The 25,307-nt window shown below is 42.7% G+C and overlaps 1 protein-coding gene across 1 annotated transcript in view; it reads right to left on the bottom strand.

Moving 5' to 3' along the window:
- GAN (gigaxonin) overlaps positions 1–25,307 on the bottom strand; it is a 48,793-nt gene that overhangs the window by 3,164 nt on the left and 20,322 nt on the right. The window contains exons 2-9 of the mRNA XM_028090771.2: positions 19,040–19,154; positions 16,117–16,467; positions 14,013–14,230; positions 13,672–13,793; positions 10,262–10,374; positions 9,154–9,303; positions 8,163–8,299; positions 7,807–7,935 (exon numbers count right to left, since the gene is read on the bottom strand). Coding sequence (XP_027946572.1) covers positions 7,807–7,935; positions 8,163–8,299; positions 9,154–9,303; positions 10,262–10,374; positions 13,672–13,793; positions 14,013–14,230; positions 16,117–16,467; positions 19,040–19,154 — 1,335 coding nt within the window. The remainder of the gene's footprint in view (positions 1–7,806; positions 7,936–8,162; positions 8,300–9,153; positions 9,304–10,261; positions 10,375–13,671; positions 13,794–14,012; positions 14,231–16,116; positions 16,468–19,039; positions 19,155–25,307) is intronic.

Below are 25,307 nucleotides of genomic sequence, written 5' to 3'. Positions count from 1 at the left end.
ACTGGATTTCTAACTCAGAGAATAAAATAAATATCCGTGAGTCCATACTGATACAAGTAACAGAATATGTTAAAAAAAAAAAATAGGGAGAAGGGACAGGTCTCCTCTTTAGAGAGTTCCAGTTAACAAATGTAGACGGAACGAGAGAAAGAGAAAGATGAGCATTAGGAGACCACCACAGTTCTAGTGACTGCAGGCGGGTCCACCGACGGAAGCTTAATCAATGGCGAAAGTTTGAGAAGAAATGGTGTATTTGCATATTCTCAATTATCTCTTCCAAAATATTTGTTAATTAAAAGGAAAGAATAGCAACTTTACAGTGGAGAAACCCAACAGATCCCACCTTAACGAGGTAATCAAGGTTAGCATCATCAATAATAAGACATGGAGACAGCATGTCCTCCTCGAAGTGGGGGGGGGCATCACCGCCGTGGTGTTCCTGCCAAAAATGCCTAACCTCAGCCTAATCATGAGAAATCATCAGACAAAGCCAAATGAAGAGACACCCTATAAAAACACGGACCAATCATCTTCAAGAATAACATGGTCATGAAAGGCAGCGGAAGACCAACGAACCATCACAGGTCAAAAAAGACTAAAGAAACACAACTCGGTGTGTGGTCGGATCCTGCATGGCATCCCAGAGCAAAGGGAAAGGAGAGATTATCAGATGAGCTGGTGAAATTCGAATAAAGACTATAGTTTACTTAATAATATTGTACCAACATAAATACCTTGGTTTTGATAGCTGTACAATGGTTACGTTAAGATGGTGACATGAAGAAAAGCTGGGTGAATGGCTTAATGGGGACTTTATTTTTGCAAGTTTTAAGTATAACATTATTTCAAAATTAAAGTGGTTTTTGTTTTTGTTTAAAAAACAACAACCACAACAACTGTAGATTCTGCTATATAAGAACGTTTACTTAAGGTAACTGGACCAAACAATTTCCTTTGGGTAGCTAACAACATAGCTGGGGTATAGCAGCCCTCAGTCAGACTTTGGGAATGGATCTAAACCCGTCAGAACTACCAACGTCCAGGCCTACACTCCTTACTGGAACAGACGGCGTGTGGATGTTATTCCTGTGTCTCTAACTCTGCCATGAAGTGCCCAAGAAGCCAGTGGCTTAGATCTAGTGCATCCGAATGTTAAATACAAATGTGGAACTCTTTGACTAAGAACAGCACTTTTATTTCAAAGAACTCTTCCCAGATTGTTACAAAGTAGCAGCTTCCATATTTTGAATTCTAAGCAAAATGATCTGTCCAAGATCACATAACGACTCACAGGCACGGCTAATGGACGGCTGCCATAGTCGAATACCTGTACTCAACATTTGATTCCTCTTCCATCTGAATGTTGACCGGTATCCAGCAGTTTGCTGCAAGTGGGGAATAGTTTGGCCCTTGGTGTCAAAATGTCTCTAAGAAATAGGGGAAGAAAACATCCAAGAGCTCTCACTGAAAAGTAAAAATAGGGACCTGAACGGGCCTTTGAAAGAAAATGTTTGAAAACGTCAAACTATAATAACTGGTTTATTCACATTTTATGTCTTCAGGGCTAAACCTAAATATGTAAACCTTGACATTTAAATTCTTCCCAGGTTCTGAATCAAACGAAGCCGATGAGCATCCCCAGGTCTCATTTGCTGCTGAACCCCACACCTAGGCCCAACCCCAGTGGAGAGGCACACAACTCTTCTGGACAAATCCATAATGGGGCCATGTGTATGCTAACGAGGGTAACTGCCACTTCTAAATGAGCATCTATGACTAGACTGTTTACTGAAAAGCCTATCAGAATACAATAATATTTTGGCATAATTTTGTAGAGTTGAGAATCTCACATTATTCCTCCCTGGAATAATTAAACAAAGCTCAAGAAATCGGGCTATGTAGATGATCTACCAAATTTGGTCCAAAGCAGATCAATGACTCAGAGTTCCTGGGTTTCAGAAAAATAATCCTAGGTAATCTATTTCATATAACGCTGAGGCTTCAAATGAAATTAAACATAAAAACTGAATTGCAGCATGTATTTAGCTGCTGCTTTTAAAACAGGTATAAAAGGCATATGGTTTTGCCTTCTTTCTCTGCCACCTATCACCTCGTTGACCTTGGACAATTTAGCTAACCATCATCTGTAAAGTGGGGAGACCAAACACCACCACTAACATCCAATGACTTGCAGGGATGAAATGAAGTGGCCAGCGTAAAATACTTCACATAGCGCCCTGTACCTGGCAGGCATCACTAAGGAGCAATCCTGTTTGTAACAGAAGAAGCAATAGTATGCCTTTAGTTACAGTGTTTTCAAACATGGGCTTATTAGGACTTGAGGGTACAGGGATGTGTCTTCTGCTAACTTAGAATTAGCAATGTCCCTTGCAACGGAGACTTTAGAATATAGCCTGGCTTGTAGCAGTGAGCTTCAGCAAGAGCAGAGTAGGAGGGAAGGACAGGCAAGGAGAGACTGGGGGGGTGGGGGGACAATCAACTGCAGAGGAGAAGGAAAGACAGAGGGAGCTTCAGTGAGGTTTCTGCTTCCAGGGGGGAGAAAGAAGCCCTTAACAATCCAATCCTCCTGTGGCCAACAGCTACAAACTCTGGATGAGATACAAGAGATAATTGCCTGAGGGCTCTGGAGACTGAGCAAAAGCAGGCAGATTTGAGAAAGGGAAAGTTGAACAAGCTACCCACGTGGAGGGAGTTTCTGGATCTTTGATAGCTTTGGCCGAAGGCAGCGTGACACCCCAGCTCCAGGTGGCTGAGACCCCTAGAGAAGACCTGCCGTCTTCGCGGCCACTGGAATCAGGGCAGAGTGTCTTGAGCCAACCAGAATCTCCAGGGTGTATGGAAGTCTCAGAAAGACGGGAGGTAGAGAAGGAGGCCTAATTTTATGTGCATGCACTTGTCTCAAGTCTTCGACTGACCCGGAAACCACGAGTGCTCGTAACTGAGGCTGGCTTACAGAACCAGAGGGAGGTTTGAGCTGCCGTGCACTGCAGGCATTGACAGCCTGCCAGGAGTCGAACCAGGTACACAGCCTGCCAGAACTCTCAGTGCAACACTCTGAAGCACGGGAAGAGACTTCAGGGCCCTGACAACGTGACAGTCACGATGTTTGGGATGCAACCCAGAATTACTCAACAACAAAAAAAAGCCAGAAAAATGAGAACCCGTTCTCAGGGGAACAAACCATGCACAGATGCCAACTCCAAAATGACCGACCGAATGCTGGGATTATCTATCAGGTGGGGACCTGAACGTGGCTACTAGAACTATGTTCAAAAGAGAACATGCTTATGATGAAAAGATGGAGATTTCAGTAAAGAAATGAAAAAAATCTAAAATTCTACCTGAAGAAGCTGGGAAAGGAAGAGCAGAATAAACCCAAAGAAGGTAAAAAGAAGGAAATAATATAGACAAGAGCAGAAACCAATGAAACACAAAACAGTGGAGAAAATGAACCAGCCTTGAAAAAAATAAATGCAGTGGTAGGCTTGGCCAGTAGAGGGCGCTGGAGGGACCTCAAGGCTGGATAGTGCAAAGGGCTTCCTTCCTGGGGCTGGTGTGCCTTTCTCCCTCCTCCCATGGGCTGCGGCCTGCAGTGAGCAGGAGACCCAGAGGCGCCTGCCCTCAGCAAGGTCTGCCACCCAACAGGCAGCGTCCTGCATGCAGTGGCCACACCATACCTTGCAGGGTGGGGAGTTCTCTCCCCAGTTTGCTCCTCCTTAGGATACTTCCCTCAGCCCTAAAGGTAGTAGTAACCACGCTTCCTACAGTAGCTATTTCTGCACTCATCAGAGCTCTCTTTCACCAGTCAAATAACTATGTGAATTACATTTTCCCTGTTCAGATTACTGGTGTGGTTTCTGTCTCTTGACTGGACTGTGACGAAACAGATTTGGTCAGGAATGCGGTTCAGCGCTCCATGTCTTACAAAGGCATCTGTAGTACCTGTTACCTCCTAACCAATGATCCAAACACACATAATGTCAATGGGGTGGACTGGTAGGATGTTTTCATGGAACACCAAGGTGATCAAGATCTCCCTGGAGTGACATATGGAGACAGCAGAACTGACACAGTGCTGAGGCCAGACAGTGCAGGGTCCTGTTGGCCCTGCTGGGCAAAAGCAAACTGCTTCTGGTGCCCTGCAAACTGGTACGAAGAAAAAGCATTAGCTGGGTTAATAGCCGCACACCAAGGCCAGAGTCCGTGTTGCATGAAGATACAACATTTGCAGAAAGACACCACATCTGGGACTAAATGTGTGATCATCAGGGTAAGTAACCACCGAATTACGTTTATGAAAGCATACAGTTATTTTCCAAAATCCATCTGACTTTTCTACTTTTTCTAAGTGAATTAAGTGGGGATATGAAAGGCAGCTCCACTCTTGCATTTTCAAGTTTTTGATGGTGGCACTAATTTCCGTAAATTCCTCAAGGATGTAGAACTGCTTCCAGTTTTCTGTCTTGGTAGGAAAGTTACAGAGACTTCCATGCAGCCTTTCCTACCATAATGGCCCCCACCCTGCGGATCAGAGAACAAACATGGGGATTCCCTGTTGTCAAGTGTGTCTGCTCAATTATAGATCAAAAGATGAAATTGGCAGATCCTGACTTCAACAGTCACCATGACTGTTCTAGAGAAACAAAAGGGTGGCATCTGGGCTGAGCACGTGCATGGAGGCAGTCAAACATAGGATGAGTTAAGAAGGGAGCTGAAGTGCAAGACATGGGAAGGAAGAGACTAGAAAAGACTGAACATTTCTCTTAACATCAGACAATGGAGAACCCCAGCAGGAGGCTACATACTATTATCTCTGTTTGGTAAGCAAAGGGGAAAGACCAAGAATTTCCAGGAGGAGAATGGAATGACCAAAGTCAGGTTAATCTTTCAAAACCACAAACAGGCCAAATGCCCAGGAAAACTGGTTAGAAGGCTGATGCCATTGTACACATGAGAAAGCGAACACTGGAGGGCAGAAGCAGAGAAACGAAGGTGGGTGATGTGGGAAATATTCCAGAATCTAAAAAAGCAGACGAGACTTGGCAACTGATGAGATGTGAAGCATGAGAGAGAATCAAAGATGAGCTTTTTTGAGTACGGATAACTGGGAGGATGGTGGTATGAGAAGAGCAGGGACACCAGAACAGAAACAGAGCTGCCTGTCATTCTGTATGTATTATCAAGTTGTCACTATGACGTGATAGAACTTATGGCAATTTCTTTGCTTTTCTTCAAACAGTTTTGTTTTTCATTAGAAACACAGAAAATAAGATATGGCATTTTTCCAGGAAAGTTTTAACCTAAAAATAGGGAACAAAGACAGGAAAGACAAGAGATTACTTAAAAACAATAAACGGTCTCCAATCTAATACAGATTGCTCATCTGGCAACAGTTTCCACAATACGCAAATATAACATACTTGGAAACATCTGCTCTTCTGAGAAATACACTTCAGCTATATGTTATTTTCTTCCTATAGATACTTACAGGAAAGCCTGTAACTTTAACGCAATGTAGTGTGGTGTCTGAAAAGGTGACCTCTGGGGCCAGAGTGCCAGCTCTGCCACTTGCTACCTGTGTGTCTCTGAGCACATTACTTCACCTCTCCATGTTTTGGTTTAAAAGAGGAATAAAAAGAGCACATGGACTCAGAAGGTTGTTTTGAAGACTGAGTTACAAAGGAGTTAAAACATGGCACTCAGTGTTATGTACGCATCTAGTGTCACCCAAGCAAGAATCCTATACATTATACTGACTAAAGAAATGAAGCTTTCCTCATTCTATTATTTAAAAACTAACCCTGGTGGGCCCCTGGCTGGCTCAGTTGGTAGAACATGAGACTCTTGATCTCAGGTTTGTGAGTTCGAGCTCCACGTTGGGCCCAGAGCTTACTTTAAAAACTAACTTTGGACAGCTCAGAAACAAAGAGACTAATGATCCATGAATTTATTTGGAAGTGCTTTTTAAGAGCAAGGAAGGAGCCATATTCTTATGCCTAAAACTTATGAACTGAAAGCAAGTAATATACTTACATTTAAAGCTTATCAATTATTAATATGAAACAACCCGACAGAAATATAAAAGTTCTAGCAATTGATAGCATACTAAGGGCAGACCAAGAAACTCTGCACCAGATTTAAGTCCTAGAAACAAACACGGACAGGGAAGGGTGAGGCACAAGTGGCCTTGATTCCTCCAGCAAAACCCGTGGCAGCCTCTAGCTCACACTGCCCAAACAGTAATTCGGTCATTATGAGGATGGCACAGGTCAATATTCTATCGGAGACCAAACACACTGACCACTGCTTATAAATGAAGGTGAGCAGACAGTCTTGAGATTCATTTGGGCAGGAATTAACATGCTATTTTATACCTTTGACAGTCAGCCCTCACAGGAATGTATCAAGAGAAATGTAGAAAAGTCTGAAATTCTTCCCCACCCCCACCATAGCAGACATTCTCTAAACTGCTCTCATACTTTGCCTAATGAATTTTCCAAAGAAGGTCTACTCATGTAATTGATGGGGGGAAGAAAGGCTATGCAAATAGCCTCAATTTAAAATCCATTAAAAGTTAGGTAACATTTACATTTTTTTCTAAAGTCTTGGTCGCTGCTCATTGTTTGCCCTAATCTAAAATAGTATGAAATTAAACATTGCCTTATGGCACCCCCTTCTGGCAACAGGATTGAAATACTGTAACAAGATGAATTTTCACATGACCAATTCCCTCTAAGGATCTGAACAGTCCAGTTTAGTGGTTACCACAATAAAACGTGTGGAAGGAGAGAAGGAAAGAAGGTTGGTAGGAGGGTGTCTACTCTATAAGACCAGTACGGCAACCTGTCAGATGTTTTAAGACTCTGTGACACCAGACTTCATCCAGTGAATCAAACTTTCATTGAGTGTTTAACACAGGCCAGGTACGATGCTGAAACTAGGATCCATGGACAGCGGAGCCGAACCCTGCCCTCAAGAATCTTATGGTTAGGGTGCCTAGGTGGCTCAGCTGGTTAAGTGTCTGCCTCTGGCTCAGGTCATGATCCCGTCCCACATCGGGCTCCCTGCTCAGTGGGGAGTCTGCTTCTCCCTCTACCCCTCCCCCTTGCTTGTGATCTCTCTCTCTCAGCCTGTCTCTCAAATAAATAAAATCTTAAAAAAAAAAAAAAGAAAATCTTATGGTTAACAATTACAATGCAAAAGACATGAACTGAATGTTTGGGATTACAGATGGAGGAGCCTAAACGAGACTGGGAGGTGTGAGAAGGCTTTCTCTAGGCAGTGATAATTAAGCACAGTTTTGGAAGAGGCTATATTAACTGGATAAATATTGGAAGGGAAATTTTAGGCAAAAGGAGTAGTACAAAAGCACAGAGCCAAGATAATCATAACATGTTTTGGGGGGGAAAAATTGCTCAGTGTAACTCCAGTAAAGCATATGTGTTGAATAGTAGCAGAAAGAATAAAGGCCATATCACAGAAGGCCATATATGCTAGGCTAAGGAGTTTAAACTTTCTCCTAAAAGCCATGGGAAGCCAATGACTGATTTTAAACAACCAAGCGTCAAGGTCTGATATAGATTTTAGAAACACTTTTCTACGGTTTTAAGCTACGAATACTTCTTACGTCTCTGACGAGATCTCTAGTTGGCATTAGGCATATGTCCTAAATAGACAAGATAACTCAGTCAAGTAACTTGAAAACAAAACTAAACAAATCTAAGACATGACTTTGAAAGCAGAAAGGAAAAGTTGTACAAGTTACGTGAAACCGTTCAAACTTACCTTTTAAACTCGTCGTGGTAGAATTCAGACTTGCAAGTGACCATCTCACTCCCCTGGATGTCCTCACGACTTCGGACTCCCCCAAACACGTACAGCTCCATGGCCACGCCACAGGCCACGGCTCCAAATCTGAAAGGTCACACAGAGCATATGGATTTACAACTCGTGGCCGATTCCCGAACTCCTTTTCTGCTTGTTTTAACTCTGCAATGTTCTGGGTTTCATGACTATGTGAGTCTTTCTTTTTATGAAATGGATTATTCTTTTATTTTTACAGAAACCAAATGCTAAGTCAAGTGAAAGATTCATTTGAAAGAAAGGGGGTGCCTACAGAGTCCACAACTGCATTCTCGCACCTTCTCTCCTTTAGCGGACAGATAGCGGTCCACTGCTGGGTCCTTGGGTCGTAACACTCCACAGATTCGAAGAGTTTCCCGTACGATCCTCCCCCCATGGCATAGATTTTCTTTTTCATGGCTGCATAGCAGCCGATCTGGAAGGAGAAAGTGAGAGTTGGGGAGGCAACACTTAACAATCCACGTTCGACAAATGCTAACCTTAGAGAGCACCGTAGGGAAAGGTTTCGATTTCTAATAGTAAAACTATGGTATCTTCCAATACTACAAAGACAGGACTTGAAAAGCAAGAAGAGGTAGTACACATACTGTTTGTTACCTCTGTCTGACACGACTGTGCTCAGGGAGGTATGTAAATGACCCTAATTTTTAAAGAGCTTTCCAGTCTCTCCATTCTTCCCCCACTATCTGAAGATTCTGAGATTTAGATTCTGTTGAGCAACATCTCACTCAATTCCTGCTCCAAGTGAGTGGAGCACCGAGACTGGGAGCACAGCACATGAGGTGTAAATATCCACAGGACCGGACGAAGCTTCAGGGGGAAGAAGAGCCCCTCCCTCCCACATGGGAATGGCACTACAAGAGACCGTGCTCGAAACAGCTAATGGGAGCCACATTTTCACTCTACTCAGGACACAATGGCCGTGCTTACCTGCAGGCTGTTTCTCGTTAGGCCCATATGATGATTAAGAAAATAGGGCTGGAAGACCTGGCCACCTCCTAGGTGAGTGTGCTCCCGAGGCGCTTGTCAAGCACAGGTGTGGACACAGCAGCCCAGCGCAGAGCCCACCGTCAGGGCGAGCTCTCGCACACACTCCATCTCCTATCCTGGCGCACGGCAGATGACCAAGAAGGCGGGCCACCAATAGCGACAGAAGCCTACAACATTCACTCTTTCAACACTATCGATTGCACTAAAAAAGGCGTATGTGGGAAAAGAAGAAACGCTAATTTTAAAACCCAATTTGTAATCACAAGATACGGTTCTCACCTTTCTAACCATGGTCAAGTCAGGTTGCTTCGTCCAGGTTTTAGAATAAATGTCATAACACTCCATGGAAATTAGCTCTTTTTCACCATCCTCTCCTCCTAAAATGTACAGCATTCCATCTATCTCCACAATTCCAAAATTATGTCGTGGCTGAAAAGACATCAAAGATCTCTGTATACAACTACCAGACTGAAAGCAGATATCCACACCTTTAATAAAAATCACAGATACCATCACATTCCAGAGTTTCAGCAAAGAGGTTCCATGCTCACAACCATCTCTCTCAGACATCTGTAATTCCCCTAAGCAGCTCACCCTTCTGTCACAAGAGACAGAACCCAATCCAGGAGTTATTCGGGACAAGGGAATTACCTGCATGATAAATTCACTGGCAGAATCACCATTTTTTATGCACCACAGCTCACAACAACAAGAACTATTACCTTCTGGTTCACTAAAACTATCTGTGTTTAGCAATGGGCTGTAGCTAAGTGTTTCCAAGGTGGCGGTGAAGGACAAGGAAGAACCACAGCAAGAGCAAGGCTGGGAGAGGCCCGGGGAGGCCGGGCTCCTGCTGCGGCCGACTGGAATGACAGAAGCCGGAGGGGTCATTTGACAACAAATACTTAAGTGTCCCTGCCATCCCTTCTGTGCCCAGCGCTGTTCCAGCACTAAAGACGGAGCCCTGAGCAGACAGACAAAATCCCCAGCCATCAAGGAATTTGTGTGAACAATTAAAAACTATCCAATACGTGAGAAGGTGCTGCGTGACACGAAGAGAAAGAAAACGGGCAGAGATGGGAGAGCTGAGGGGCGGGAGGGAAGGCATCTCTGGGAAGCCCCACGTGGACAAACACCGGTGGAAGCAAGGAGCGAGCCCCATGGGCAGCTGGCAGAGGTCCCAAAGCACGAGTGTGTGCAGGTCTGCGGAGCCACGAGGAGGTCTGATGGACGAGACGGGAGAGCTGGGATGGTGGGCACTGGCGTAGCCAGCAGGGGCTGTGGCGGGTCGCCATTTCTCTCCTTACATGTACACAGATGCAAAACAAAGGGAAGTGCTGAAGGGAAGACAGACATGCTTCCAAACAAATGAAAAAGAACATTTTACCTCATTCATTGGTGGCAATGCCGTCCATGTGTTTGCATCTGGGTCGTATTTTTCTCCTGAGCTCAGGGTCTGCTTATTTTCATCTTGGCCCCCAAACACGAACAAGAATCCCTCTGTAAAAATCAAACAAGACACACGAGAAAGTTGAAACTTCACTCTTCAACTTCCATCTCCTGCTGAATACAAATGGCACAGCTGTAGAGACAGTAGGTGGAGGGAACTTCTCTAATGACAACAGTGGATTTGAGGTCTTCATCACAATTCATTTGATCCTTGCTGAGAGAGGCTAATTCACATCTGTGGGTCACTTTGGCAAGTTCACCTCACTTAGCAGCTGAGTGGATTCCCACTACCCTACAGCGTGCAACCCAGACTGGCACCACCCACAGGGACACCAAGCAGCTCCATCTATCCTATCTCCACTCTGTGATTCTCAAACAACTTCTGATCCACACCCCACATCTGCTCGTTCAAGACCCAGGAGCACTCAGATCTGGGGCACCTGTGCACTTCATATTCAAGACAGCATCTAAGAATCACTGTTGAACTTCCTATTTCAGGTAAAGGTGGATTAGGTTATTCATACCAACTTCTGTGCAAAACAGCTAAATTGCCGGACAAAACATTTCTGTTTTGTTTTGTTTTTTTTGACAAGAACTTTTGAAATAAAATAATCTTAAAAGAGAAGAAGCCAACCGGACAATATGGCAAAGCTGAAAGGAAAAGTGGGAGCTGGAGAGGTCACCACCTATGGAAACCATTTTGCTTTAAGGGCATTTACCAAGGTGGGAAATTTCCAACCTTTCTTATAATGGCTTTGAGGGCGTGAAAGGGACAAAAATCAAAACCCCAGGCCCACAGGAAGTGTGACTTCTGGCACGAGAGCCTCTCCAAAGTTCAACAGGAATTAGAACCCAGATTTAAATATCCTCCCTTGTCTAGGAGATCTCAAGGTTTGAATATGATTTACAGTAATTCAATTCCAAATTTGCAGTTCTTATAGGCAACCAGAAGAAACAAATGTAAAACTTGTGTGGAAGTAAGTATCCTTACCTAATCTTTAGATTCTAATATTCTAAGATTTTAAAGCATCAAATTATTCCTATAAATAATTTTTAATAAAATGATCAGCACCCAACCAAAGATACTCGGACACAGAAACTAGACTCTATAAAGAAGAACCAGCAACAACAGACAACAGGAAGTAGTCTTGCAGAGACTTCAAATTTCAAATACTGGACTACCCAGAAAGATGATAACATGAGAATGTTTACCATGTTTAAAAACTGAATAACAAATTTCAAAAAGGTTTTATTAATTTATCTGAGAGAGAGAAAGAGAGATAGCGAGAGAGCATGAGCATGGGGGAGGGGCAGAGGGAGAAGCAGACTTCCCATTGAGCAGGGAGCCCAATGCAAATGCCCTGAAAGACAAATTTTAAGAGAACTCTTAGAAAAAGAGGACTGTAGAAGTGACACAGCATATCTGAAAAAGATTTAAAGAGAATCTCTAGGAATAAAAAAAGAAAAACACCAGATAAAATTTAAAAAAATTAGTAGATGGGTTTAATGGCAGATCTGTCACAGTTAAAGAGAGAACTCATTTAGTGGAGGTTAAGTCAAAAGAAACCATAAAGAGGGCAGCACATGGAGAAGCAAAAACATGGAAAACCAAAAGCAGGAGGAAAGAAGACAATGGGGCAGAGGCAATACATGAAGATGTAAAAATAAGAATTTTCCAGATTTGAGGAAAGGCCAAGCCACAGAGTCAAGATGCCCTAAAATTCTATACCCAGCACAAGTATCCTTTAAGCATGAAGGCAAAGCATGTTAGACAAAGAAATCGAAGCATTTGCTACCAGTAGACCACAATAAAGGAAATTCAAAAGGACAGACCTTAGAGAGAAGGCAAATAATCCTAGATGGAAGGTCTCAGGAGTAAGAAGGAAAAACAAAGAAAATAGTGAATATGTGGGTAAATCTAAACACTCTCTCTCTCTCTATATATATATGCATATATTCAAAACAGATGAATCAAACATTTATATGTAGATACTTATTCATAAATAGTCATAAATTTTAACACTACAAGACTGTGAAACATGAACAGGAGAAAGGTACTTGGGCTTTTATAACTTAAGAATACAGGCTATGGTATCTATGATGAGTTTCAAAGGAATACAGACAAAGAATATAACTTCTAACCTGGAAGAGCGGAAACAAAGTGAATGACAAAAAAAGTCCATCAATTAAAAAAAAAAAGGTAAGAAAAGAAGAAACACAGTACAAGAAACACTTGGTCATGTCACAGCTTTGCTCACTACAACTGGACACGACCCCATCCTCACTGCTCAATGTTTCTGAAATACCAACCCCTCGAGGAAATCTTGGAAAATCTGTGACGCAGGAAACACTGTGGCAGGTGTGTGTGAAAATTATGAATAGGTGTACACATTGTGGGAAGGAAATGTAAGGTGCTAATTCTGAGAAGAGAGAACAAGGAAATCAGACTCATATCCTGTTGGCTATCCCACTGCATCCTGCTGCTTACTACTGACAATAACTTCAATCACTTTGGAACCCCAAAAATGATTCCATTTCTGTACTATAGTATAGCTTCGGCCATATCTGTAATGTGGAATGGTATGGCATAGCTTTCAAAATCTTTAAAGTAATGTTAGTGGGCAAGCAGAGACTATAAAATATGAAGGATTCCAGGAAGACTGTTGATTTTAATTGGAATTTAGTGAAATGGCACTTGTGGGTGAACCCCAAAGAGCAGAGCAAGGTGAAGAGAAAGGCAGCGAACAGTCAGAAGGCAGCAAGTACAGCCTTTCCTATCACCTCTGTGAGTGAGAGCTTTGACTAACGTGGAGCCGTTTTCAAACTTGCGAAGGTCAAGTGACACATGCGTTCTGTAGTAAAATAACTTGAAGCCATGCTAATATAAATAATGTTTTCTAAAGTCTCACACGAAATGCCTGCTTTGACATAACACCTTTATTTTTCACGTAGTTACTGTAATTCTAAACTGCATGAATTCAGAAAAACGGGACTATTTACGGCTCAAGGATTCGAATTCCGTGTTCTGGGTGCAGCCACAGAGCTAATGGGCGGGAAGAGTCTTTGAATGTGGCTCCTCTATCGGTAAGACATCAAGTAAAATGCTCCTCTACTAAAGTCTTAAAAATAGCTACGTATTAAAGATTCAGGAACAATAAAGACTGACAGAAGACACTCTTCTCCTTACAAAGTCTTGAAAGCGAGAGCTACACAGAAGACGTCATCATGGAGATAATAAAATTATCTCTTAAAATTAAATCTCTAAAAGGTTTCGAGTCATTCTGTACAACCCTAAAATTACATATCACTCGATCTTGTGTTTAAGTAAAATTGACCACAGAATGGTACCTGCTGAGAGAACTCCGTGGTTAATTCTTGGCATGCTTAAAGGGGCCAGTTCAATCCAAAGCTGCCTATTAGGGTCATAAAGAGGGCACATACATCGCATCGCTGCTGTTGGTTTCCGTGAACTAAGGAAATAAATAATTGATTAGCAGTTAATGTGTTTTATATAGTTCTGCTTATAATAACTATGACTAGTTTTATTGCTCTAAAGAATGTTTAAAACATTTAAAAAAATTCTGCTATTATGCTTAGATACCAAAAAAAAAAAATACCATGAATTCCTGTTTACATGGAAATAGCTCTTCCCTTATATGACTCTTGAAACGATGCACATCCATACTTACACTCTTTCTTCTCCGCCAACAGTCACAATGCACTCCGAGTAGCCCCGGGGCTTGAAGTTCGCGAGCATGGCCTCCCCTTGCTGTGGCTGGCTCAGCGGTATGTTGTTGCACTCTCTGACAATTTCTCGTACTAACGGTTCATTGAGCATCTGTTCCCGTAAGTAGCTCGAGTCTAACCCTGAAACCCACAGTGCTGACATCACGTCCTTCATGTGGACCTGCACAGGAGGGTAGGAAGGATGGGGAGAAAAAAAATGTAGGACGCAACACACAGTTAGTAGAAAATACGTTTTCTGACTCACGGAAAAGCCGAAATTGTTAAAGGATTATCAGCGGGCAAGTCACAAGTGCTGGAATGTGCTTTACTGGCCCCTTTCCTTTCTACTTCCCATAGCCTTGATAAAGACAAGTTTAACTTAAAGAAGCATCAGTTCAGGTTTATATTTGAGGTATCACGGAAAAGTTGCAAGCAGCTTTCTTTACACCCTAAAGGGTCACTTGGCCGTAGCGGCCTTATTTCACATAGCTGGATGTGCTGGGAGTTAAATCACATTCATGGGAACATTATACACAGTAGTAGCTTGATTCAGTACAGTTAAACAGATAATTAAAAGAGAGCAACATTAACATTACAAGAAAAATATAGAAAAGGTACAGTTCAGAAAAATTCTGAGTACTATGTATTTCTTCGTTATTAATTGTTAAAAATAATCTAACATATAATATGAATTATGTACTTTTCATGATGACTCACTAAATTTGAACTAACGGACTACAGCATTCTACATACAAGAGGCGAAACTCCTTAGTGACTAGTTTTTCTTGGTTTTGGAATAGTCAACCTCGCCCCTTGAAGAAGAAAGGAAGGGACAGCTAGCGACTGTGGTCTCTGGGGCGACTGTGGTCTCTGGGAGCGGCGGCGAACTGGGAACTCTCCTACCCCCTTTCCTCATCTACCCAACTAACGTGCAAAGTCAAACGCCGGCTATACTGATTATGCCAAGACTACGGCCGTACAGGGGTATGCGTTTCTTTATCATCACTGTGCAACAGTTTCCATCTGTGTTACAGTAGTCCGCAGTCTCTAAATAAGCCTACAGAATTTTAAAAATTACAAGATACTCACGAAAACCCATGTCAACAGTTGCTGAGAACCATTAACAATGCGATTATACATTTTGAAAACTTCCCTAAAACCTAATGTAGTTCTTACTTCGAATATAGCAATTGGAGCTGGAGTCTATAAACACTGGACTTTTTAAAGCTCTGTGATTTTGCTCCCTCCCCCACTGCAGTGCCAGTTTGGATCTAAAGGCTGATATTCTCTGAGACCCTTCCTTCCCAGCTGTTGCTCCCAGAACCTTCCCCTCTGGAACCACACTGCCGCACTGCAGAGCGCTCTCCTGCTCTCTGCTGAGTGGTGTCAATCACTCCAGGGAGAGCCCACACCAGAGAGGTTCCAGACGCTCACTCCCCTCACCCTTCTCTGCTGCCCGTGTCAGAGTCCCTGCCTGGGTCCGCCCAGTAATGGTGCAGAGATGGATGCTGAACAAGAGAGTTAGGGACATTGAATCTCTAAAATCCCCAGCTTAAGCTTGAAATGCATTTTCCCGCTAAAAGCAAAGCAGAAAGGATACTATGTTCCTTACAAGTATTAATATTTTCATTGCCATATCAGGAGTTACATGCGCTTTTGTAGTCTGGTCTGAAAAAAACAACTTCAATGATCCTATGCAAAGATGTACCACAGACATCTTTTATTTTCTTTAAAGATTTTATTTATTTGAGAAAGAGAGAGAGCATGGGGGGAGCAGAAGGAGGAGAGAGAATCCCAAGCAGACTCTTCTCTAAGCATGGAGCCCGATGTGGGGCTCAATCTCATGACCCCGAGATCGCGACCTGGGCCAAAATCAAGAGTTGGAGGCCCTAATGACTGAGCCACCCAGGCGCCCCCAGACATCTTTTAGATCACAACTTCGTAAGCCTTTCCAGTTTATGGGGAAGGAGAAAACACCCATACTTTGGAGTAAATAAATAAATGAGTGAACGAATGGAATAAGGAAGTAAAAAGGCAGGGTCAGACCACGTTATAAACCACAGGTACCTTTCTTAGTTCTGTATCATGTGCTATCCAGCGAATTACTGCTTCAAACACGTATCTTTCGTTGCCGACATTTAACTTCTCGAGAGAAATCACTTCTTTAAGCTTCTGAGGACTGAGTTCTAAGAATTCTTCTGTGCTGCTGACGTCTCGGAAATGAGTCTCCAGGTACTCCGTGGCTAGGTAATGGACGTGGTGCAGGCAGTAATGGAGGGCAAAGTCGCGAATGCCAATGCAGTTCTCGGCTGCGATGCAGCCTTCCAAAAACTCACAGCACAGAGTTTTAAGATCTGTAAGAAGGAGCAGGTCCGCTGCCTGTACAACATCTTGGATTGTATCTTCGTTCAGCCGGATCTACAAGAGTATCATAAATATTTTACGCTTCAATGTATGTATTTAAAGCCCAAACCACTAATCTATTAGGCTGAACCGCATGAAAGCTCCACTTCTGTAGGTCAGAGATGATCAAGTATTGGCAATTTCACACAGTCCAGCCCAGTGCTTCTTTTTCAAGAGGAGTTTGAGGGCACCGGCGAACCTTCAAACGATGTGAACAGAACATGGCTGGCTGACTTTTCCCAGCACTTCCCTGGCTTTACCAACTAACTATCACGAACCCTTTGCAGGTGCACTGTCCTCGTTGCTCACTTCTAGAACTAAGTGGCCGAAATGCTTGTGAGGTGGACAGTGCTGCCTTCTGTGGTAAACTGAAGGGGTTTCCTTTAAACACCAGCACTGGAACTGTGGCAAATCCTGCCTCCAGATACACCACATTCTGTCTTTTGCCAGATGGCATGCCAGACACACCACACCGGCCCTTTGGAGAGGGGAGGGCCACGTGGCCCGAGGACCTCATTCTGAATGCCAAACATCGCATTTGGTGCAACACGTACACTCTGGTCTCAAAGCTATTTTCTGGAAGAAATCCCTAAGGTAAGAGTTCTTGTTTATCATTAAGAACTTCACTTCTCCTTAATCTTCTGATGCCACTTCCTCCTCCCATTTCACAGTTCTTGCACGCAACACTAAGACAATGTAAAGAAACAAGCCTCTAAAATATCGCCACAATCACAACGATCCAGATTCTCCTCTCCCAAAGAATGGGCGCTTGTCCTACACTCGGAAATGAGAGGGAGAGGCTCCAGAGTACAGTACAGCAAGAAACATTGTGTCATATTTCACACACTGTGTACCGCAGATGCAGAAAAAGAATGTATGACTGCCAATCACCTTATATAAACTGAGCAACAGAACTGTGGAAAGAAGTGTGTCGAGCAAGTCACAAGTAAGGAAAAATTTCCCGTTTACTTGATGTATTAAATTCAGCCACACAGGGGTGCCTGGGTGGCTCAGTCGTTAAGCGTCTGCCTTCGGCTCAGGTCACGATCCCAGGGTCCTGGGATCGAGCCCCGCATCGGGCTCCCTGATCAGCGGGAAGCCTGCTTCTCCCTCTCCCACTCCCCCACTTGTGTTCCCTCTCTCGCTGTGTTTCTTTCTATCAAATAAATAAATAAAATCTTTTTAAAAAATAATAAATTCGGCCACACAACAGTGGATGGCTGTACACCCTCAGATACAGGCATGCAAGAAAACCACCACATTCCATCCTGATAAAACCAAAGTGCCAGATCAGGAGTTGGTTATAACTTATGTTGCAACTATGGTTATAAACCATACTTAATTTTTTCTCTATTTTTCTTTTCTTAAACCATAATTAATTTTAACTGGGAACAAAACACTGAAGTCAATCTGTAAATAAGGTTTCAAGATTCAAATCCACGCCGGAAGAGGAATTCGTTCCTCCTGGCTTATAACCTGTTATAGTTGCTGCTGAAATATTTTAGAAGTTAGATGAGAGGTTGGTCCTCAGCCTGGTTTTGTGATGCTTCCGAGTATCTTCAGTATTTTAAGGACTGTCCCAAACCAATCTAAATTCATTTATTTTTAACAATCACACACATAATCTTACATGCACACACACCCCCACCTAGTGTTCAGAGAAAAGAGAAGGGGTAACATCACGAAATTAACCCAAAAACTTCAAAAAGAATGACAATCACCGAGGTTGACTGAATGAATATATCCAGAGAAGGCAAGCAGTGTGTTAGAAAACACGTAGGAGGCAGCTCTTACAAACAGGAAAGGTAAAATAAGATGAGGAAGGAATACGGGAGAGAGAAGGAAAGAAGCTCTCAAAGAGTCAAGATAAAATGCATTCTCACATAACCAAATGTAAGATACACTAATTTCTTCCTGTTAAAAAATTAGCCCTGGTTCAACCTAAGATTATTCATAAGAGCCCTCGTGCTACATTTTAAATCACAAAATCAGGGGTTGAGAGCTTGAGGATGGCAAAGAAAAAGAAGTCTAATCACTTATCACCTTTTCCCCTGGGTTTCATTAAAACCCCAGAAATTTAAGTGGGCAGAAAGTAAAGAATGGGGTGCAACAGGGATATTGGTCCTACTGAGGCAACAGAACCCAGGCATCATGAACACAACGCGGGTGCCTGTCATTTGTGTGAATCTCAGACTCTTTATTTCTATAAAATAACTCCCACCGCCCAAGGAAGCTCCCATTTCCAGGTTATGGGGTACAAAGCAAGATGGGAATTAAGGTTTAAAAACATAAAGACAGCCATGAAAGGAGCATCCCAGGTCCTTCCCAACTCACGATGGAAGGTGGAGCTCAGAATGATAAATACAAAAACAGGGACTGAGTTAAGATTTTACTCAGTCTGCTTTTCTTTTAAGAGCAGAGCCCTGGAAGAACAGCTGGGCGCCATTCCCAGCAGGAGATACGTGTCACACAGACAATGATGGATGAAGAGGACAATGTTGCTGGGTCAGAGAATGGATGAAGGAGACCCTCACCCTGGGCTTGAGAGGCATCTACTTAGTCTTCCTTCCTGTGTGTCTCATCATACCTGCCCACTGAAGATGTAATCCAGGATCTCTCTCATAACCATTACCGATATCCCTTCAAGTTCAATCTTATAGGTTGATCCATCATCTTTTGGAGGATTATAGTTTAACTTTGTCCTAAGAAAGGGAAAAAAATGTAAAATTTCTATGAAAGAACAGAAATAGCTATAAATATTTATGCACTAAAACTCTATAACGTAGATATTTATCAGCATATGAACCCCACCTAGGAAATGTTATTTGTTAACTTTAGATTAATATATATATATACACATAGATATATTTTATAACTTCTGACTACAAAACACTTGTTCCAGGATTCAGAATGCTACTTCTTAAAAAACAGACAACCAAAGAACTAAGGGCCACCTGAGTAAGGATCTCTACTTCACCTTGGGAGCCCCAGCCCTGTTAGGCTTTTATTTTTTTTTTCATGTATTTAATTATCTAATTATTTTCAATAATGTAACAAGGACCCCACAAACATCCCACCCAAAACACAAGCTAGGACCTTGACAAGAACCTGCTTCTACCCAAACGTTCCTTCTCACCATCCATCCCTCTGCTCTCCCCATCAGAAGTAACTATCGTCCTAAATCCCATGCCTGATTTTTCCCTTGCTTCTTTGTTATTACTGTACCCACGAAACCACTCTCCTTGGGGTTGTGATCTGCACCGCCCTGTCACACAGGTGTGGAACATCTCTTTGTGTCTGTGGCCACATGTGTTTTCTCTTCTGTGAAACACATGTTAAGTTCAAGTCTCCTGTTCATTTTTTACATTGAGTTAACTGTCTTCATGTGGAGGTGTAGGAGTTATTAGAGTCTTGATATTAAACCTTTGGCAGACTCGACACCTTTGTTTAAGGCAATGAACAACTTGAAGAATAATTTTTCATGGTGAATGTTTTTTGTGTCTTGTTTAAGAACTGGTCCCTTACCCAAGGTCTAAATGATGTTCATAATTTAGCAGTGAGAAAAGGTAAGACACAATCTAAATTGCACTTAAGAACCTCCCACCCCCTGAGGCTGGGAATTGGTCAAATGAGGCAGCTGTGGAAGGAGGGTGAGAGATGAGCCAAAAATAGACACAGGTTGCCACTGGTAGTAAGGAGCCTGGAGTAAGGTCCTACCTCTACATATATACACAACTCCCCGTAAGGCCCTCCCCACCCAGCTCCAGTGTAAGATAAGTGATTTACATCGTGAAGAGTATAAAACAGAGAGTGGGTCTCTGGACAGGGGCGATATCAGGCACATTTGAGGGTAATTGTACTGCACCAAAAAGAGAGAGCAAATAGAGTGTTTACATACTGAATGCTGAGACCATCAATCTTTTTTCCCCAATTCTGCTCTTAAGTATTGAAAGCCAGACAAGAAACTGGAGGACTCTTTGGAGGACCTGACCAGCGCTGAAAGGAAAGACCTAAAGCTATGGACAAAGGTCTGCCCGAAGAGCACATGACCTCAAACTTCTGAAGAAAAATTATTTCCAACACAGATTTTGATTACCAGCCAAACTACCAATCAAATGTCAGGATAGAATGGATATTTTCAGCTACACATGGTCTCAAAACAAATTATCTCCCTTGCGACCTTTCTCACTGTGCTGCTAGAAAATGTGCCCCAATAAACAAGGGAGTGAATCAAGAAACAGGAGGATTTCAGTAACTAAAAGACATGCCCCAACACAGGAAAGAAGGGAAGTCAATGTAGGCAATGGTGCAGAATGGTCCTGGGGCCAGCAGCTATGTACAAGTAGAAGGAAGCCAGTCCATCCTGAGGCCTTGGAGACCCCGAAGAAGATGAAATTGATGGGATAATGTATCTGGAGTATGAAGATCATCAGACAACCTTGTTTCCTTCCTGTATTTCATGTCTGCTATTCCTGCCTCTACAGGTGCTCACTGCAGCCTGGGTTTATCTGCATGCCTGACACTTTTAATAAGTGAAGGAAAAAATCTTGTCAATTCCCAACCAAGAGAGAAAAATCGTATTAGTGGTAAGACTAAGACCTAAATCTGAAATGCACCGTAGAGTCTTTTTGGCAGCACACACGGAATTTTTCACTGAGGATGTCATGACTGTATTTCTCAATCACTGTGCTGGTTATCGACGCATTGCCTCTCAGCTCCAAATTCTCCCTTTTTGCCTGCCCTGTGAAAATGAATCTGAGCCTCTTAAATAATTTTCCTTTGTCAACTGGCATGACGTTAAGCTTTTCGGCAGAGAGCGGTGGAAAGACTGTGCTTGCTGGTTCTGGTCAGCAGCCTGGGAGGCTCCTATAACACAGCCAGCCTCCCCAGCACGGAGCTCCTGGGGGCACAGCTGCCGGCAGCATGTGGGAGTCTTCCCTGCGGCTCCCGAGGGCAGTTTTGACACCTCTCATGAACAGCTTTCCCAGGCACCTGCGAGGACAAACTTCTGGCAAGTTCCAGCTGCATGGCTTCCATGCCATACAGAGAGTTGTGGCTGTGCGCTGTTCAAAATGTCTGGAACTCAGCCTCAAGTGGAGGCTGCTCCTTCTATGGGCTATTCCTGTATTTTTTAGACTTTTCCTTACTTCTTACGAGCTAATCCCTCATGACTCCTATCTCCCACTGTAGTTTATAATTCTTTATATCAAGCTTTCTTTGTTGAAGTCACTGTGTGGACTCTGTCTCCTGACCAGACCCAGACTGAGAAGGTTGCTATTTAAAGGCTGTAACTCCGGAACATGTTCAGGTGGAGGAACCTCAACCTAGAACTGGAGCTGTTCTTATTTTAAAATAATACATGTTCACCCAAGAGCTGGCTGTGCCTACCTGCTCCTGGTGTGGACAGTGGAAGGAGGAGGGGGACCGGACTAGAGATGAAGGGGCTACAAACAGACCTTTCCTTTCAGTGGTCAACCACATGACTGCACGGTGGCTGTGTTTTTGAAGTTGACTACACCATCATATATTTTCACAATGAAAAATACAGTTTTCTGTCTCAGTGAGAGATGGCAAAGAGGACAGAAAATAAGACTCCTGTAGATATGAGCACTGACCATTTCAGACTTCTCTAAAAGCAGATCCTTTTTCAAGCCATGAAAAATGAAACATTGTACTATCAAGTCTCTAAACATCTGAAATGTCTGATCTCTCCTGATACTATCCCTGCACACTCCATTCCTACCCGTCTTGTAAAGACTGCCTGAAATGTCAGTTCCACAAAAAGTTATTCCTCATCACTCCACCCTCCACAGGCTGCACCTGCACCCTCACCTCCATGCAAGTACAAATAATTTCTCCTGCTACAGATTTCCCAAGCACTTCATGAGTCCATCAAGTTCTGTTGCCATCGTGGTATTTAAGTACATATTCCATTTCATATCTCCTTTATTTAACTTCAAGTTCCTTAAAGCCAGAGTCCTGTTTATCAATGGCTCTGGACAATGGAGCCCAGTGGTTCACAAAGAATAGATATTCAACAGTTATTTGTAAAGTAAGTGTTGGAAGTGATAGTGGTCTTTGAATATTCAAAGTACTGTCACATGAGGTTTCCTTCCTGCATGACCTCAGGTACAGTGACGTGGAACCAGAAGCGGTATGAGGAAGAGCTTTTAATAATTGCACCTGTCCAACGCTGAAAGGACAGAAGCACAGCGTTTCTCAAACTTTAATGTTCAACTGGGTCATCCAGGGGTCTTGATCCAGAAGGTCTTGGTGGGGCTTGAGTTTCTGCATTTGTAACAAGGTCTCAGGCAGCACAGATGCTGCTGGTCTCCAGACCCCTCTGAGTAGCAAGGGGTTAATCAATGCTTCCCAAATTACCCACGGGTTATTTGGTACTTGTAATCCATCCCAGATGAGTATTTTGTAAAATATAATAAAAGTATAATGGGAATATAATGTACCACGTGGCAACTACAGTTAATAATATTGTACTGCATATTTGAAAGCTGCCGAGAGTAGATCTTACAAGTTCTCATCACAAGAAAAAAAGTTTTGTAACTATGTAAGGTGACAGGTTAACTAGACTTACCGTGGAGATCATTCTGCAATGTATACAAATATCGAATCATTGTGTTGTATACCTGAAGCTAATACAATGTTATGTCAATTATATTTGCAATTAAAAAATGAAGGAATTATTAGAAAAATGAAATAAAAAGACACATAAAATGCAGGCCCCAATTATTTTATCAGATTCAACAGACATAAAATTACTCTGGCAAATTGCTACAAGTGTCTAAACTCTTAACCTCAGTGGGGCACCTGGGTGGCTCAGTCAGTTAAGCATCTTCAGGTCATGATCCCAGGGTCCTGGGATTGGGCCCAGCATTGGGCTCCCTGCTCAGCAGGGAGTCTGCTTCTCCCTCTCTCTCTGCCCCGCTCCCCAGCTCGTGCTTTCTCTCCCAAATAAATAAAATCTTAAAAAAAAATAAACTCTTAACCTCCATGCATGTACTTGTATTATGGCGGCTTGTTATCTGAACATCACCAGTGTGCAGGTGATGTCCTCGTGGGCTGCATGACCACCCATCTGTCAAGAATACGGTGAAAGCTGATCTCAAATCTCTTCCAATCCTAGCTGGTAAGAGTCACTCAAATCTATTTTGAAAGAGTCTTGCTTCAGAGCCTACCATCACTCTGTTACCTCCTTCTCTCAATTCTTGGAGAGATGCCATGCTTTTCTAACTCAGTAACCTCAAATGTGTCTTTTTCTCCCTCCTTTTGTCTTCCCTTTTTCCTGATTCCCCAGCTAAGTCTCTTGATCTCTTTAGTTTTTGTCACTCTGGCTTACATTTCTTTCCTTCAGGAAAGACCTTAATTTGCCCAAGATCCACCAATTAACTGTCCTCATCCTCCAGCCCAGTACATTTTCTCCATAACTTCCCCTTTTTATCTAGAATTTTCTCATCTTGCACATCATCTCTCTCTCCTTTGCTACACAAAATTCGGTGAACTGCACTGAGTTAACAAATTTTAAAAGAAAAGAAAAGAAAGTTCACCCAGAGCGTTAATAACTAACAGTTCTGTTTTGAAAGTTAGCCTGTAAAAAAACAGGAGGTAAATCAACTGTTCTTTTCTGTGTTCTTCATCTCTCCCCTAGGAAGCTGTAGAGTCATACCTAAATTTACTGGAAGTAGCAATATCCTCACTTTTATTATGATATAATGTCAATTTACAAACTCTCTCCTGGAGAATGCAACAGTCTTAAAATGTCACTTGGAGAATTTTATCACATGCGGAAAACACTAGAAGTAATTGAGAGTATCATAAAATGGGGCCTCGGGTGTTCAGATATAAATATCTATGCCTGTCACATTCTTTCCCAGTTTTGTTGCTAGGGCAAGACATTTCCCCTCTCTACCCCTGTTTTCTCATTTGTAAAAAGAAGCAGTTAGATAAGGTGATTTGAGAGCTCTCCCACCCCCAAACATTTCTGGACAAAACGGATGAAATAGGTCATTGAGTTCGTGCGGAGACTTGGCTCTGGAAGCGTCCTGTAGAGTCCTAGAGGGTGAAGTCGTGCCAACTCGATCAGGGATCGAGGGTTTATAACACGCCTGCTGTGGAATATGCTGTACAAGTTTTATTTTTCCTCCAATCACCTATCCTCTGGGCAGGCAAGCATTTATTTTCCGTCCTATTAAATTTGAACAGACGTGAAACAAAATCAATTTTTCTTTGCCTTGGAAACACTGAAAAGAGATTTTGTAAAGAAAAAAAAAAACATTGTTGGCTACTAGTTAATAAAGAAGCTGGTATTATTCAAAATTTTGCATCCATGAAAGAGGCTTACAACCTTTAAGTGAGTATAACAGCCAAAGTAAACTGTTGGTTATAAATAGTTCTTTCCTCACTGGCTTCCAATTGCTGAGCAAGTTCAATGTGTCTAAATGCCCAGGTAACCAGGCCTGATTCTACTCTTCCAAGAACCACTTTAGACATCACTGAATGGGATTTGATGCAACGGTGACAGAATCAATCTAAGTGACTTTTCTTCCTCTTTGATGCAAAAGCTTGTCTCCAATAAAAGCAAGGAAACGTACTCAAATAGAATGCAAGAGAATGTAATGTTTAAGTCAAGATTTACAGAAATTTCTGGGATGATTCATGGGCATTATTCATACGGTTTTAAATGATTCATGTCGCCTCAAACTGTGTAGCTACTGACAGCAGGCTCTCTGAGATCTGTGCAGAGGGGCTTAGGCTCACCACTGCATTTGCCTGCTTAAGCCAAACTCCTAATTCATGTTCCTGGGCGGGGAGGGGAATCTGTTTTACAGATGCTCCTCCCC

Source organism: Eumetopias jubatus, unplaced genomic scaffold, assembly GCF_037043125.1.
Source record: "Eumetopias jubatus isolate StellerSeaLion01/CBP00866 unplaced genomic scaffold, mEumJub1_p1.0 scaffold_10, whole genome shotgun sequence".
In the NCBI taxonomy this organism is placed as follows: Eukaryota; Metazoa; Chordata; class Mammalia; order Carnivora; family Otariidae; genus Eumetopias; species Eumetopias jubatus.
This window is presented reverse-complemented; position numbering and strand designations above follow the sequence as displayed.